The sequence below is a fragment of the Ailuropoda melanoleuca genome, chromosome 4 (assembly GCF_002007445.2).
Source record: "Ailuropoda melanoleuca isolate Jingjing chromosome 4, ASM200744v2, whole genome shotgun sequence".
In the NCBI taxonomy this organism is placed as follows: domain Eukaryota; kingdom Metazoa; phylum Chordata; class Mammalia; order Carnivora; family Ursidae; genus Ailuropoda; species Ailuropoda melanoleuca.
The window spans coordinates 10,868,013-10,885,791 of NC_048221.1; the positions used below are offsets into that span (position 1 = coordinate 10,868,013).

The following is a 17,779-nucleotide window of genomic DNA, read 5'->3' on the forward strand; positions in this document are numbered from 1 at the left end:
AACTAACATAATATAATAATAAAATATATAAAAAAAAAGAAGTGCCCATGATTGCAGGGCTCAGAGCCTCAGAGCCAGGAACTGCCATTCTTTGATCAGACTGTGGAAGTAGAAACTGCTCCTTCTATTTATTTCCTGGAATTTCCATTTGTTTGTATTTAACCTTTCCACACATTTTATAACTCACATTATTAACCTTCTATTCTGTCTCATACACAGGCAGGTTCCCCTTTGTCCATCTTCATATATTCCTAATGCTTTCCCAAACATTGAGCCAGAAATGCCTGGAAATTTCTGTATCTTCCAAGGGGCAAGTTGGGTTTCTTCTAACTAATTTCATTTCAAATCATGCATACCATGCCAAGTAAATTTTCCCTAGATTTCCCAAAAGAATAATCGTGGGTTGTATTCTTCATATGGAAGAAACTACCTTGGCCACTAAACCCTTCTCATGACCTTATTGTAGAGAATACAAAACCCCAGTTTTCACCTAGTGTCTCTCAGTCTTTTTACATCGCTACCTTTACTCCTCTTCTTGATCATGTGGACTCTTACCTTGTTCCCTTTACATCTCAGGCTACCAACAAGGATGCTCAGGCTAGGAAAGTCCGGGCACCCCCTGTGCCCTGTGCTTGTGGACATTCCCACAGATGCTTCCCTGACCAGAGCCTCTGCTGTGGCTGCACCAGCCCTTGGGTTCTTACTGTGATTGCAAGACAGGCCTCAGCAACACCCATCAGAGAACTCTAACAAAACCAGGTCTATTCCTCACAGGTCCTGGAGGGCACATGGGATGCCCAAAGGCCATTCTGGAAGGTCTCTGAGGGGGAGAGAGGCATTGAGAGGGAGAGAGAGCATTATTGAGGGATCTGTCTTTATTAGGGTCCATGGCCAGAGTATATAGGGGTTTGTGGGTTCATGCTTTATTGGATAATCTTATACAATTAGAGTTTGGATGCTGAAAGGGAAAAGCAGGGTCACTCATGTGTCAGTATCAAGGTGACCCAGTGCTATCTGAAGAGGTACTTCACAGCTGGGGGCAGCCTGAGGGCTTACTGGTAATAGTGTCCCACACCTGACAATGTGTTTATTCACCATGGTTGTCCTTGAATTGCGTGCCTCCGAAATCCAAAGCTTAATTTCAGACACTTACTCTACAAACATGCTCCTGTGTTTCCTAACCAGTGTCTTCCTGCCCCCGCCCCCAGAGGTAGAATTTACCGATTCATCAGTTGCATACACCTAGTGCTCATCCCATCATGTGACTCCTTAATGCCCATCTCCCAGTTACCACATCCCCCACACTCCTCCCCTCCAGCAGCCCTCAGTTTGTTTCCTAGAATTACCTTCTCTTATGGTTTGCCTCCCTCTCAATTTTCATCTTCTTTTATTTCTACTGTGATTCAGCTCAGTATCCAGAACGCCAGCCATCGCCGCTGGCAAACACTGATTAACAAGATCTGTCCCGGGGCAGTCGACATGGAAAGACAAATTTGAATAAATAGATTGACCTTCCATGTTCTCAGTGTCAGGATGACCATAAGTACAATGAAGCAAAATTTCAAAACACTCATTTTCTTATCACACAAAATATTTCTTTCTTCTTTTCTTTTTTTTTCTTTCTTTCTTTTTTTACATCGTAGTTCATGCTGTGAATCTATTTACCAAAGCATGGAAGATGGGTGTCCATAACTGAGGGGGTTTATTCATTGAGGTGAAGGGTTGGTTAGAGTCTTCTGTGTTTCATCACCTGTTATCTTCCTGTTTCTACTTGAAAATATCCAATGCTTCCTGCTAATATGACTCTCTCTATGGTTACACAAAATGACTCCCTTTTCCTAATATTTGTCACAAATACTAAGGGATGGCAAATGAACAGTATCAGCATCATCCATTCTCTGCCTCCTTCCTGCTCAGAAATCTCTTCCACCTGCATGATCAAGGCTGGGAGAGCTGATGTCCTGCTGGTCGTGTGGTTCAGGGGCACCAGTTCTTCTGCACAAACATGCACGTCCTTCAAACTGTCCCAGTGACCCAGAAGGAAGCCCACATATAGTCACCTGCTCATAAAGTCATCGGAAATAAACTTGAATAACAGAAAGATCATGACCACTGTCCTCATTTCTCAGATCATATGCCACAAATAAAAAGCAGCACATGTTCTAACTGCCTCAGGTCTGTTCACTTAGATTATTGTGTCAGTCGGCTCTTGCTCAGTAACAGGCTGTCCTTGTCAAATGCGATATCATATTGATATGGAGTGGCCGAATGTAATGGCCAAGAAAGAATTCTTGAGACAATTTTGGTGCAAAGAGTTGCTTTTATTATAGTATGGGGACAGTACCTGGGGGCAGGACAAACTGCACTGGGATTGCAAAGAGTGGCTGATTCATACTTTTGAGTTTGTGGAGGGAGGGGATAGAGATAATATAAGTTTCTAAGGAATTTCTGGATGCTGAATGTGAGGTTTACAGGACCTTAGAGGTCTGGCTATTGTCAAGATAAGGTTGCTGTCAGTCTCTAATGAAATATTAACATCAAGGCAGCCATGAGTTCCTGGGGTGGTGTCAAGGTCTGAATGTCTGAGGGATTCATCAGGGGCTGCAGATTGTAAGGAGATTGACTTTTACCTGCATTTCTCTTGCCTTTGTTCTCCTCATCAATAATGTCTTTACAATCAAATGGCATTAATTTCTGGGAAGCATTTCTGATCTCTGCTCGGCTCCTCGGGGGTCTGTGGTCAGGAGTGAATCTCTAAATTGTGTTTCTAAGGTTCATGAACGGTGTTGTGTGTGGCTGTAGTGCTTTTCTGTCTCAGCCAATTCACGGTCTTATTCTACATTTCTATAGGTAAGGTATTCTTCTATTTAGAAATTAAATGAACTTACATGAATTGTTTGAATTTCATGCCACTTTCCTACATGTTAGAAGAACTCTCTCCCAAACTTCAATGGAGAGTCAGCTGCCTGTGTTCTAGATCCTTCCCTTATCCATGTGCCATAGATATTTTCCACTTAATTCAATTATTGGAGTATAATGACACACAATAAACTGCATATTTAAAGTATAGAATTTGAAGAATTAAAGGAGCTACATGAGAATGAAGAGTACATAGTGCAAGCTTCCATTTGTGTATAAGACTGTTAGGTAAGCTTCGACTGCTTTGTTAGGTAATTATTAAAAATTCAAGTTCTCTGAGCCTCTTTTCTCATTTTTCAAGGCAGTATATGTTAAATGAATCCTGTAAGAAAGAATGAAATGTATGGAAATTCATTTTTTACTCCTAAGAAAACAGTCCAGTATGGTGGTTGTGACGTGTGTGTGTGTGTGTTTGTACACATTTTTCTTTCAAATAAGCACACTCGCCACATGTGTACACACAGAGACAATTTTGATTTCATCTTTTGTGTTGAAAGGAAACCTGAGGAAAGGTTGGAGAGGATAGGACTCAAAAGAACGAATGGTTGAATCAACATGAAATAAAAGGATGGAGATATATAGACACAAAGTCATAAATTACAATGAGTGACCTTAATTTTGATCCTGGGTTCCTTTCCTATGTCACTGCCCCAAAGGCCTCAGAATCAGACCACAGGCAAATTTATGTCACGAGGAATTCACTGTACCAGCTGATGGGACAGAATATCTCCAAATTGATTTAATTTTTTTTCTAATTAATGTGGATTCTTTACATGTAAATTGCCTTCATCCAAGGGAAGCTATGAGTGAATTGGAAAGATTAAACTTAATTTCATCAAATAATTATATTGACTATGTCTGTATGAGAGTCCTCCTGATGCTGTAAAATATCCCCACACTAGTTGCTTAAAACAATCACATATGTGCTTACAGTTCTGGAGGCAGAAGCTTGAGAGAGTCTCATACCGCTAACAGTAAGATGTTAGCAAGGGTGAGTTCCTTCTAGAGGCTCAAGGGAGGGTCTGTTTTCTTTCCAATTCTAGTCTCAATTTTTGGCCACCTGCATTTCTTGGTTCATGGCTCCTCCTCCACCTTCAGAGCCAGCAGAGTGGCATTTTCAAAATCTCTCTGACAACAGTCTTTTGTCTCCTTCATCAACATTTGGAGGACCGTAGTGATTACCTTCATCCCACCTGGACAAGCATAGCTAATTTTTTTATCTTAATGGCAGCTGATTAGCAACCCTGTTTGATCTGCTACCTTAATCTTTCTTTGCTATAAAAAATAACACTTTAAAGGTACTGGGGATAGTTCTATTTTGAACTTTTTGAGGAACCTCCGTATTGTTTTCAGAGAGGCTGCACCAGCCTGCATTCCCACCATTGGTGCTAGAGTTTCCCCTTTCCCACATCCTCACCACCACCTGCTGTTTCATGAGTTATTAGTTTAAGCCATTCTGACAGTTGCAAGGTGGTATCTCATTGTGATTTTGATTTGTATTTCCCTGATGATGGGTGATGTTAAGGATTTTTTCATGTGTCTGTTGGCCATTTGTATGTGTTCTTTGGAGAAATGTCTGTTTATGTCTTCTGCTCATTTCCTGACTGGATTTTCTGTTTTTGGCATGTTGAGTTTGAGGTTATTTATCTTGGATACTAACCCTTTATCTGATACGTCATCTGCAAATATCTTCTTCCATTCCATAGGTTGCCTTTGAGTTTTGTTGACTGTTTCCTTTGCCCTGCAGAAACTTTTTATCCTGATGAAATCCCAATAATTCACTTTTTTTTTTTTGTTTCCCTTGCCTCCAGCTACAAGTCTAATAAGACATGTCACAGCTGAGGTCAAAGAGGTTGCTGCCTCTGTTCTCATCTAGGATTTTGATGGATTCCTATCTCACATTTTGGACTTTCATCCATTTTGAGTTTATCTTTGTGTATGGTGTCAGAATGTGGTCCAGTTTCTTTCTTCTGCATGCGGCTGTCCAGTTTTCCCAACACCATTTGTTGAAGAGACTGTCTTTTTTCCATTGGATATTCTTTCCAGCTTTGCCAAAGATAAGCTGACCATATATTCGAGGGTCTGTTTCTGGATTCTCTATTCTGTTTCATTGATCTATGTGCCTTTTTTTGTGCCATTACCATACTGTCTGGATAATTACAGCTTCGTAATACAGCTTGAAGTCCAGAAATGTGATATCTCTAGCTTTGGTTTCCTTTTTCTCTTTTTTTTCTTTTTGTTTAAATATTTATTTATTTATTTATTTATTTTTATTATTTTATTTATTTATTTGAGAGAGAGAGAGAGAGTGCACAAGCAAGGGAAGGGGCAGAGGGAGAAAAAGAAAGAGAATCCCAACTAGATGCCCCACTGAGTGAGAAACCTGACACTGGGCTTGATTGATCCCAGAACCTGAAAACATGACCTGAGTCTAAGTCAAGAGTTGACTGCATAACCAAATGAGCTACCCAGGTGCCCCTTGGTTTTCTTTTTCAACATTACTTTAGCTTTTTGTGGTCTTTTCCGGTTCCATACAAATTTCAGAATTGTTTATTCCAGCTCTGTGAAAATGTTGATGGTATTTTGATAGGGATTGCATTGGATGTGTAGAATACTATGGGTAACATGGACATTATAAAAATATTTGTTCTTGCAATCTGTGAGCATGAAATGTTTTTCCATTTCTTTGTGTCTTCCTCAATGTCTTTCATAAGTGTTCTACTGTTTTCAGAATACAGATCCTTTACCTCTTTGGTTAGGTTTATTCCTAGGTATCTTATGGTTTTTGGTGCAGTTGTAAATGGGATCCATTCCTTGATTTCTCTTTCTGCTACTTCATTGTTGTTGCATAATATGCAATGGACATCTGTGTGTTGACTTTACATCCTGAGACTTTTGCTAAATCCCTGTAACAGTTCTACCAATTTTTTGGTGGAGTCTTTTGGGTTTTCTACATAGAATATCATGTTGTCTGAACAGAGTGAATTTTGACTCCTTCCTTTCTGATCTGGATGCCTTTAATTTCTTTTTGTTGTCTGATTGCTGAGGCTAGGACTTCCAGTACTAGGTTAAACAACAGTGATGACAGTGGACATCCCTGTCACATTTCTGACCTTAGGGGAGAAGCTCTCCATTTTTCCCCATTGAGAATGACATTAGCTGTGGGTCTATCCTATATGGCCTTTTTGATGTTGAGATATGTACCTTCTATTCCTACTGTCTTGAGGGTTTTTATCAAGGAAGGATGCTATATTCTGTCAAATCTTTTTCTGCCTCTATTGAGGAGATCATATAGTTCTTTTCTTTTATTAATGTGGTATATCACTTTGATTGATTTTCGAATTTTCAACCACCCTTGCAACCTAGGAATAAATGTGGCTTTGTCATGGTGAATGATTCTTTTAATGTACCAATGGATCTGAATTGCTAATATCTTGTTGAGAATTTTTTCATCCATCTTCATCAGGGATATTGGTATGTAATTCTCCTTTTAAGTGTGGTCTTTGTCTGATTTTGGTATGAAGGTAACACTGGCTTCATAAAATGAGTTTGGAAGTATTCCTTTCATTTCTACTTTTTGGAACAGTTTCAAAAGAATAGGTATTAATTCTTCTTTAAATGTTTGTTAGAATTACCTGGAAATTATCTGGCCCTGGACTTCTGTTTGTTTGGAGATTTTTTATTACTGATTCAATTTCTTTCTGGTTATGGGTCTACCCTAGGCCCCAACAATTGCGCTACTAAGAATTTATCCAAAGGATACAAACATAGTGATTTGAAGGGGCACATGAACCCCAATGTTTATAGAAGCAGTGTCCACAAAGGCAAAATATGGAAAGAGTCCAAATGTCCATCAACCGATAAATGGATAAAGAAGATGTGGTACATATATACAATGGAGCGTTACTCACCCATCAAAAGAATGAAATCTTGCCATTTGAAACTAGAGTGTATTATGCTAAGTAGGAGAAGTCAGTCAGAAAAAGACAAATACCATATGATTTCACTTATATGTGAAATTTAAGAAACAAAACTGATGAACATAGGGGAAAGAAGGGAAAAATAAAATAAGATAAAAACAGAGTGGGAGGCAAAACAAAACAGACTCTTAACTACAGGGAACAAACTGAGGGTTGCTGGAGGGGAGGTAGGTGGTGAGATGGGGTAACAGGGTGATGGACATTAAGGAGGCCATGTGATGTAATGAGCGCTGGGTCTTAATACACAACTGATGAATCACTAAATACTAGCCCTGAAACTAATAATACACTAAATGTTAACTAGATTGAATTTAAATAAAATCTTAAAAACATGAAGCTACCAGGGGTTAAGATGTGGACACATTTGGGAGGGCCTTATTCTGCCTACTACAAAGTCTTTTTCATAAGTGTATTATCTTGGTCACTTATGAAAGCACCATACAGAGTTTACACAGCCTGAAGAATGAGTGAATACCTGGTTTATTAAAAATTTCATGCAATGACAATATTTGGTACAAAAGCCTAAAATCTCCCTACACCTAACTCTAACATGGGATCACAGCTCCGCTAACCAAAGAGTGCTCCACGCACCAGGACCTGCACATTAACATCACCCGAGACTTTGCTACAAATGCAGGATCTCTGGGCCACCCAGGCCCTGTGATCAGACTCTGCCTTTGTAGTGGGACTTGTGTGGATTCACAGGCACATTGAAGTTGGAGAGATGCTGGGCTAGATGGATTTCTCATGTTTTATGGTTAACATTTGTGACAGGATGATGACAATTTGGGGGTGCTTTCCTTTGGATTGTAGGTGTTCAGCAGCATCCCTTCAGACATCACCAGACATCCCCGGGGCAAATTATTTTCTGGTTGAAACCAGTGCCACAGAGTTTGAGAACTAGAAGCATCCTGAACGAATGACACTCAAGGCCACCAGATACTCGGATATTCCATGTGGACAGATCACTAGGCAGAACCAAGCACCATGTCTACAATGTAGATTGGAGCCCATAAATCTACTTCCTCAGGGATAAGATATTCATAGAAATTAAATCAAACAATCCCTATGAGATACAAGTGAATGTTAGAGTACATAAAAAGATCTAAACTCATCTGTTATAATTACAACCATTTTATGACAAAGGACTAAGTGACAGCTCTTAACTGTGGAAAGTAAAAAAGTCCTAATTGTAATAGTAAATGTGTTTGAAGCCAATGTGTGTAGTGGCCAAGGTTAATTAGCAGAAGAACCCACTTTTTTGCCTTATTGAAAAGAAAAATAGACCCTTTCCAGAGATAGCATGGCTGGGTCCCCACCACAGGTCAATGATTTGAAGATAAAGAGACCTAATCCAGGCAGGTTATTAGGTCTTAGACTTGGAGAAAATTACAAATTGGTGGTGAGGTAAAATACTAGAAGATTCATACATCAAGAAGGGGGCAAGTTCAGGGAAAGGGAGTAAAAGGGAAAAAAAAATCACCAAAAACTGGATTCACTTGACCTCTAACCCTGTCTTTTGGGAACTGAGATTCAATAGGAAAATATCCTTTCAGTCCAGAGGACTTTTCCCCCTAGGAATCATGTGTGTAGAGGCCTGAGTCACAAGACAGAAGTGTGCCTAATGAGCAGATACAGGGAGCTGTAAATACTTCCTCATTTCCAGTCTGACAGCCTGTGCAACCCTGTAGGGAAGAGCCATGCTTCTTGTCTGTTTGTTGCAGGTCCTAATTCTGGCTGGGGCAGATGCTGCAGAGCTTCCTGCTGTCTCTGCTGAGATCAGAGCTTGAGTCTCTATCACCTGCTGTCCAGGGAGGAATTCAGGTTTCCACATGGTGACCTGCCTGTCAGACACCCCAGCCAGGTGAGTCCAACACCCCAGTCATAATCCTCTGAGTTTTAGTAAGATCTGAGACGGGGACCGATTTCATATTCTTTCAAATAGATATCCCTATATGCCAGCATTTATTTAGCAACTCATCTTTTTCCAATGAATCAGAAATATAACCTTGCCATGTAGCAAATGTCCTTATACATTGAGACCTAATTCCTGACACATATAACAAATAAAAACTGAGGATCTGCCGTGGGCCATAACATTCTAGAAATATTACATGTTATATTCTTTCATATCTAGGCTTTTTTCCAATTTACTTGTTAATCCACATTGATATCATTGATAATTGCTATTTTATATCCCATTTCAGTTCAATTTGGTTTTTCATACACATTCACCGAGGACAGCTGTTTTGAAACTACTCATTTTATATTGTAGCCTGGTTTTGTGATCCCTTCATTCTTTCAATTCTATAACTTTTCATATTCTTAGGTCTTTTTATACTAAGCACATATATTCACATAACTTGCTGAAAAAAAACAAATGTGAACCAGGAAAGTGAAGTCCATGCACTTTTGAATCATGTATCATAACAGTGAGGACAGAGCATAATGAAATAAATGTGTGTATGATATGATGCCTGAAGACAGAATGATATGAAGAAAATTACTGAGTACAAAACAATAGAATTGTCATGGTGTGGGCAAGATTATAGAGCATGGACTGTGGACCCCTTTGCTCACTGGATGAAATCCAGTTTGAGGATTAGAGAGTGCTCCTTAGAAATGTCAAATGACAGACCAATACCCAAAGCCCAAGAATATCAGTGAAAAGATGCACATAAGATAAGGGAGTAAACAACTAACCTCATCCTCTATGAGACCACATATAAAAGAAACAGCCAAATAATGATGAAGGAAGTACAGGAAAAATAAGCCATCTATGCTTGATATAAAAATGCCCAACTTTTGTTTTCTGTGTATACTTCCTTTTGTGAAGTGTTGGCTTATCATTTTGCTCATTTTGGGGGGAGTACAATATAAATATATATATACATATCTCTTAATGTTTATGTATATTATTTTTTCCATGGGAGGCTTAAGAATTGGCATTTCTGCACTTTTCAGGGGAAAGATCGGTGATCTGGCTACTTGGGCTGGATCCATTCCTGGCATAATCAGGATGGTGGGGCTGAGAAGACAGGGGAATAACACAAACCAGGGGGCCATGGTGTCCTGTGGGTGTGTGACTGTGGAGTGTGAGCTGTCCCCACAGTAGAGTGCCAGGACTCATAAGTCCCAAGGTGACACAACACAGGTGCCAGAACTCGATCAAGAGAGGCCACTAAGAGGGGATCTTGTTCAATTCCTGGGATGTCTTTGCAACACGATGAATGCAGTGGGAAAGGCAGTGTGGACAAGGAAGTCCCTGTGCCTCGAGGGTTCAGAGGTAGCAGAGAGGCCACTTCCCTCCTCAGCATGTCTGACAGTGTCTCTCCTCAGTCTCCCTCCTGCTCATTCCCCTGAAGCAATGGCTTTGCTTCTTTGAAGTGAACATTGGAAACAAGTACCTTCCTCGGGGCCTTTGCACTGGTCATTCCCTCTGCCAGACACACACCTCCCCCATATTCCTTCATCTACCCCTCTGTCTTACTTGAGGTCTGTGTTCCATTGTCACCTTGTTTGCAGAATGGCTTACAGACCCATGAAAATAGCTATTCACTCTCTACTTTTCCCATTTTCTTCATTCCACCTGCCACCACCTGAAATGCTATTTAATTTTCTTATTTGTTAATGTATTCTTTCTCCATCGTTGAATGATGGGGACTTTTGTTCCTTACCACCCTATACTCCTTACCTACACAATGCCTAAAATGTGGTCAGAACATATTTATATTTCTGAAATTTAGAATAATTTTTAAATTAAAACTGCAGAATACATGGCCTTTTGGGGGGGGCAAGTGATTAGAACAAAAATTCCATAACTATGGTGGCACAGGGAATCTCCTTAAAGGGACCATATCCATGCATAACATATTAAAGTGAATTTCTAGAATACAAATTTTTTAAAGTATCATTTAAAAACACAGAGTAATACAAGATTTGTGAAAATTAGTCATGCTATTCGCTTCTGTCCTTGAAGTCATCTCCACCACATGGAACCAGGAAATGATACAAAAATTTCAGAGTTTCACCTTCTGGGACTATCAGAGGATCCAGAACTGCAACGCCTGATATTTGGGCTTTTCCTCTCCATGTACCTGATCACTGTGTGTGGAAACCTGCTCCTCATCCTGGCCGTCAGCTCTGACTCTCACCTCCACACCCCCATGTACTTCTTCCTCAACAACCTGTCCTTTGTAGACATCTGTTTCACCTCTACCACCGTCCCCAAGATGCTGTGGAACATCCAGACTCAGAGCAAAGTCATAACCTATGATGGCTGTGTCGCACAGATTTATTTCCTCATACTCTTTGCCGTGTCAGATGTCTTTCTCCTGAGTGTGATGGCCTATGACCGCTTTGTGGCCATCTGTCACCCCCTGCACTACACGGTCATCATGAACCTGCCTCTGTGGACTCCTGGTTCTGGTGTCTTGGATCATTTCTATCCTGACTTCCTTGTTACAGAGTTTAATGATGTTGCGGCTGTCCTTCTGCACAAACTTCGAAATCCCACACTTTTTTTGTGAACTCAATCAGATGATCCAACTTGCCTGTTCTGACACCTTACTTAATAACTTGGTGATGTATTTTGCAGCTGTCCTGCTGGGTGGGGGTCCTTTTGCTGGGATCCTTTACTCTTATTCTAAGATTGTTTGCTCCATACACAGAATATCATCAGCTCAAGGCAAGTACAAAGCATTTTCCACCTGTGCATCTCACCTCTCTGTTGTCTCCTTATTTTATTGCACGATGCTCGGTGTGTACCTGAGCTCTGCTGGTACCCAGAGCTCCCACGCAAGTGCAGGTGGCCTCGGTGATGTACACGGTGGTCACACCCATGCTGAACCCCTTCATCTACAGCCTGAGGAACAAAGACATAAAGAGGGCTCTGAAAGGAATCATTGGGGTTCCAGTGATGTAAGGGCCCATCTTCCTGGGGCTGAAGAATTGCCCATGATTGCAGGGCTCCCAGCCTCGGAACCAAAAACTGTCATTCTTTGATCAGGTGTGGAAGTAGAATCTGCTCCTTCTATTTATTTCCTGGAATTTCCATTTCTTTGAATTCAACTTCTCCATACATTTAAGTAACTCACTTTATTAGGCTTCTGCTCTGTCTGATATACAGTTTTCCCCTTTCTCCATTTCCTAGTTTTTCAAAGTTTTTTCCAGCCTTGATCAAAAATATTTGGAAATTCTCATTTATGTCATGGAATATCATGGATTTCTTAAGAATGCTTCCTACTTGGGCACCTGGGTGTCTCAGTCACTTAAGCATCTGCCTTCAGCTTGGGTCATGATCCCGGCATCTGGGATCAAGTCCCACATTGGGATCCCTGCTTTGTTGGAGCCTTCTTCTCCCTTTGCCTCTGCCACTCCCCTGCTGGTGTTCTCTCTCTCTCTCTCAGTCTCTCAAATAAATAAATAATATTTTTAAAAGAATACTTCCTACTCAAAGAAGATATATGATCCCAAGTAATTTTCTCTTATTTTCCTAAAAGGGTAGTCATGAGTCATATTATTCTTATAGAAAAAAACTAGTTTGAAACTATGGCCATTTATATAGTTTTATAATAAAGGAAAGTATAAGATCCCAGTCTTTCTGTCTCAGATACATCAATACTTTGTCCATCACTGCCTTCACTGCTCATCCTGACAATGTAGACTAGCTTACAGTTTGTCCTATAGGGAGTAACTGATTTTCATTCTCCTTATGGGGATCATGTTCTCCTACCCAGCTGTGTCCACCGTGCCTACCACAATGATGGCCAAGTACATGTCTCCAAGTGTAGTTTACACAGAAACACATATTAGAATAAATATATTAACTTCATATGGCCTTTGAACCAGGGAAAATCTTAACTATGATGAAGAAAAATTGAAATTATATGCTGTCATAAAATACTCATACTCACTGAAGTATGGTTTGGTGTCCCTGTACAAGAATTGGGTTTTCCCCCTTGGGGTGAAGAATTGGTTGGCATGTTTATGGTGTCTTACTGAATCATCTTCGTCTTTCTGTTACATAGAAATAGGACTCTTTCCTCTGGTCTAAATGAAATATCCCTTTTCTAAATTTTTCATAACCATTAAATGGGCAATGATTGAAAAAACCAATATCATCCATTATATATCAACCATATATATCCTCAGGATCAAAGGATGGCTCATTAGAGAGATTGAATTCCTGTACAATCATGTGATTTAGGTCACATCTTTTGTAGAAGCACCTGTTGAGTCCCAAAGAAACATTCCAGGTTAGGTAAGTAAGTATGTATATGTGTGTATACATTTGCATATATCTTTATCTCAAATAAACACATTCACACACATTCGTTTAGACACACAGAGAATTATTTAAATCTCATCTATTGGGCACCTGGGTGGCTCAGTCTGTTAAGTGCCTGCCCTCAGCTCAGGTCATGATCCCAGGGTCCTTGGATGAAGTCCCATGTAGGGCTCCCTGCTCAGCGGGGAGCCTGTTTCTCTCTCTGCCCCTCCTTCTTGCTCTGCTCTCTCTTGTTATCTCTATCTCAAATAAATAAATAAAATCTTTTATTTATTTTTTAATAGATTTTATTTTTAGAGCAGTTTTGGGTTCACAGCAAAATTGAGAAAAAGGTTCAGAGATTTCCTATATAATCCCTTCCCCCATGTATGCAGAGCCTCCCCCATTATCAATAGTCACCACCAGAGTGGGGCATTAGTTAAAATTGATAAACCTACCTTGACACATCATCACCCAAAGTCCATGGTTTACATTTGGGTTCACTGTTGGTGTATACATTGTACAAATGTATAATGACATGTATCCATTATTGTCGTATCATACATCACTGCCCTAAAAAAATCCTCTGTGCCTGTTCATCCCTCCTTCCCTATTAACCCCTGTTAACCACTGACAAGTTTACTGTCTCCACAGTTTTGCCTTTTCAAAATGTCATATAGTCAAACTCATACACTATATAGCCTTTCATATTGGCTTCTTTCACTTAATAATAGACATTTCCGTTTCCTCCATGTCTTTTCATGGCCTGATATTTCCTTTCTGTTTAATGTTGAATAATATTCCATTTCTTGATGTACCTCAGTTTCTCTATTTACCTATTGAAGGATATCTTGTTTGCGTCCAAGTTTTGGCAATTATGAATAAAGCTACTGGAAACATACACATGCGGATTTTGCATGGAAATGTTTTCAACCACTTTAGGTAAATACAAAGAATAACAACAGCTGGATGGTACAGTAAGAATATGTTTACAACTGTCTTCCAAAGTGGCTGGACTCTTTTGCGTTCCCACCAGCCGTGAATGAGACTTCCTGCCACTCCCCAACCTCACCGACATTTGTGTTTTCAGTGTTCTGGATTTTGGCTATGCTAGTAGATGTGTAGGGATATCTCGTTATTATTTTGCTTTGCATTTCTCTGATAATATATGATGTGGAACATCTTTCATATGCTTCTTCGCTAACTGTATATCCTCCTTGGGGAAATGTTTGTTAAGGTCTTTGGCCCATTTTTAAATAGAGTTGTTTGTTTTCTTAATGTTGAGTATCTATGCTTTGGATAATATTCTTTTATCAGGCATTTCTTTTGCAAATATTTTCTCCCAGTTTGTGGGTAGTCCTCTTATTCTCTTGGCAGTATTTTTTGTAGATCAACATCTTCAATTTTAATGAAGTCCAACCTTTCTTTCATGGATCATGTATTGGATGTTGTATTTTTTTGATGTTACTGCCTGCTCTTTATTTTTTTTATTTATTTCTTTTTTTTATTATGTTACATTAGCCACCATGCAGTACATCATTAGTTTTTGATGTAGTGTTCCACCATTCATTAGTTGCACATAACATCCAGCGCTCATCACAACACATGTCCCCCTTATTACCCATCAGCTGGAAACTCCATCCCCCACTCCCCACCCCCCCCTCAGTTTGTTTCCCAGAGTCCATAGTCTCTCATGGTTTGTCTCCCTCTCTGATTTACCCCCTTCAGTTTTCCCTTCCTTCCCCTATTGTCCTCCATTCAATTCCTTATGTTCCACATATGAGTCAAGCCATATGATAATTGCCTTTCTCTGCTTGATTATTTCACTTAGCATAATCCCCTCCAGTTCCATCCATGTCGATGCAAATGGTGGTTATTCATCCTCTCTAATGGCTGAGTAATATTACATTGTGTATATGGACCACATCTTCTTTATCCATTCATGTGATAAAGGGCATCTCATCTTCTTCCACTTTTGGCTATTGTGGACATTGCTGCTAACAACATTGGGGTGCAGGTGCCCCTTCTGTTCACTACAACTGTAACTTTGGGGTAAATACTTAGTAGTGCAATTGCTGAACCAAATGGTAGTTCTATTTTTAAATTTTTAAAGATTTTTATTTATTTATTTGAGAGAGAAAGAGTGACAGAGAGAGAAAGACCACGAGCAGTGGGGAGGGGTAGAGAGAGAAGCAGACTCCCTGCTGAGCAAGGAGCCTGATGCAGGGCTCAATCCCAAGACCCTGGGATCATGACCTGAGCTGAAGGCAGACACTCAGACCATGACTGAGCCACCATGGCACCCCTATTTTTAACTTTTTGAGGTACTTCCACACTGTTTCCCAGAGTGGCTGTACCAGCTTGCATTCCCACCAACAGTGTCAGAGGGTTCCTCTTTCTCCACATCCTCACCAATATTTGTTGTTCCCTGTTTTGTTAATTTTGGCCATTCTAACTGGTGTAAGGTGATATCTCAATGTGGCATTGATTTGAATTTCCCTGATGGCTAATGATGTTGAACATTTTTTCATGTGTTTGTTAGCCATTTGTAAGTCTTCTTTAGAGAAGTGTCTGTTCCTGTCCTCTGCCCATTTCTTGACTGGATTGTTTGATTTTTGGGTCTTGAGTTTGAGAAGTTCTTTATAGATCTTGGATACCAGCCCTTTATCTGAAATATCATTTGTAAATATCTTCTCCCATTCCATGAATTGCATCTTAGTTTTGTTGACTGTTTCTTTTGCTGTGCAGAAGCTTTTTATCTTGATAAAGCCCCAAAAGTTCATTTTTGCTTTTCTTTCCCTGGCCTTTAGAGATATGTCTTGAATGAAATTGCTGTCACCATTGTCGAAGAGGTTACTGCCTATGTTCTCCTCTATGATTTTGATGGACTCCTGTCTCACAATGAGGTCTTTCATCCATTTTGAGTTTATCTTTGTGTATGGTGTAAGAGAATGGTCCAGTTTCATTCTTCTGTATGTAGCTGTCCAATTTTCCCAGCACCATTTATTGAAGAGATTGTCTTTTTTCCATTGGATATTTTTTCCTGATTGGTCAAAGATTAGTTGACCATAGAGTTGAGGGTCCATTTCTGGAGACTCTATTCTGTTCCATTGATTTATGTGTCTGTTTTTATGCCAATACTATGCTGTCTTGGTGATCACAGCTTTGTAATATAGCATGAAGTCAGGCAACGTGGTGCCCCCAGTATTGTTTTTCTTTTTCAACATTCCCTTGGTAGTTCAGGGTCTTTTCTGGTTCCATACAAATTTTAAGATTGTTTTTTCCATCTCTGTGAGAAATTCCAATGGTATTTCAACAGGGATGGCAACAAAAGTGTAGATTGCTCTGGACAGCATAGACATTTTCTCAATATTTATTCTTTCAGTCCATGAGCATGGAATGTTTTTCCATCTTTTTGTTTCTAACTCAATTTCTTTCATAAGTGTTCTGTAGTTTTTAGAGCACAGATCCTTTTCTTCTTTGGTTAGATTTTTTCCTAGGTATCTTATGATTTTTTGTGCTATTGTAAGTGGAATTGATTCCTTAATTTCTCTTTCTACAGTGACATTGTTAGTGTGTAGAAAAGCAACTGATTTCTGTGCAATGATTTTGTATCTTGCCACATTGCTGAATTGTTTTATGAGGTCTAGTAATTTGGGGGTGAAGTTTTTTGAGTTTTCCACATAAAGTATCATGTCATCTGTGAAGAGAGAGAGTTAGACTTCTTCTTTGCCAATTTGAATGCCTATTTTTTTTTTCGCTTTGTTGTCTGATTGCTGAGGCTAAAACTTCTCATACTATGTTGAACAATAGTGGTGAGAGTGGGCATCCCTCTCATGTTCCCGACCTTAAGGGAAAAGCTCTCAGCTTTTCCTCATTGAGAATGATATTCCCTGTGGGCTTTTCATAGATGGCTTTTATGATATTGAGGAATGTTCCTTCTATTCCTACACTATGAAGAGTTTTAATAAGGAAAAATGCTGCATTTTGTCAAATGCTTTTTCTTCATCAATTGAGAGGCTTATATGGTTCTTGTGTTTTCTTTTATTAATGTGTCTATGACATTGATTGATTTGCGAATGTGGAACCACCCTTGCATCCCAGGAATAAATCCCACTTGGTCTTGGTGGATAATCTTTTTAATGTACTATTGGCTAGGATCCATATTGGCTATGAATATTTTGGCATCCATGTTCATCGGGGATATTGGTCTGTAATTCTCCTTTTTGATGGGGTCTTTGCCTGGTTTTGGGATCATGATTAATGCTGGCTTCATAGAATGAGTTTGGAAGTTTTCCTTCTGTTTCTTTTTTTAAAAACAGTTTCGGTAGAATAGGTATGATTTCTTCTTTAAATGTTTGGTAGAATTCCCCTGAGCCATCTGGGCCTGGACTCTTGTTTTTTGGGAGGTTTTTGATTAGTGCTTCAATTTCGTTACTGGTTATTGGTCTATTCAGATTGTCTATTTCAGCCTTGTTAGTTTGTAAGTATCCAGGAAGCCATCCATATCTTCCAGGTTGCTTAATTTGTTGGCATATAGTAGCTGGTAATGATTTCTAATATTGTTTTTATTTCCTTGATGTTAGTCATGATCTCTCCCCTTTCATTCGTG

At 39.6% G+C, this 17,779-nt stretch overlaps 1 protein-coding gene across 1 annotated transcript; it reads left to right on the top strand.

Moving 5' to 3' along the window:
- Positions 1-10,891: 10,891 nt before the first annotated feature.
- LOC100482899 (olfactory receptor 7A5) lies at positions 10,892-11,823 on the top strand. Its single transcript, XM_002930953.2, is given in 3 exon segments — positions 10,892-11,304; positions 11,306-11,705; positions 11,707-11,823. Coding segments are annotated over 3 exon segments (930 nt in total).
- Positions 11,824-17,779: the final 5,956 nt, after the last annotated feature.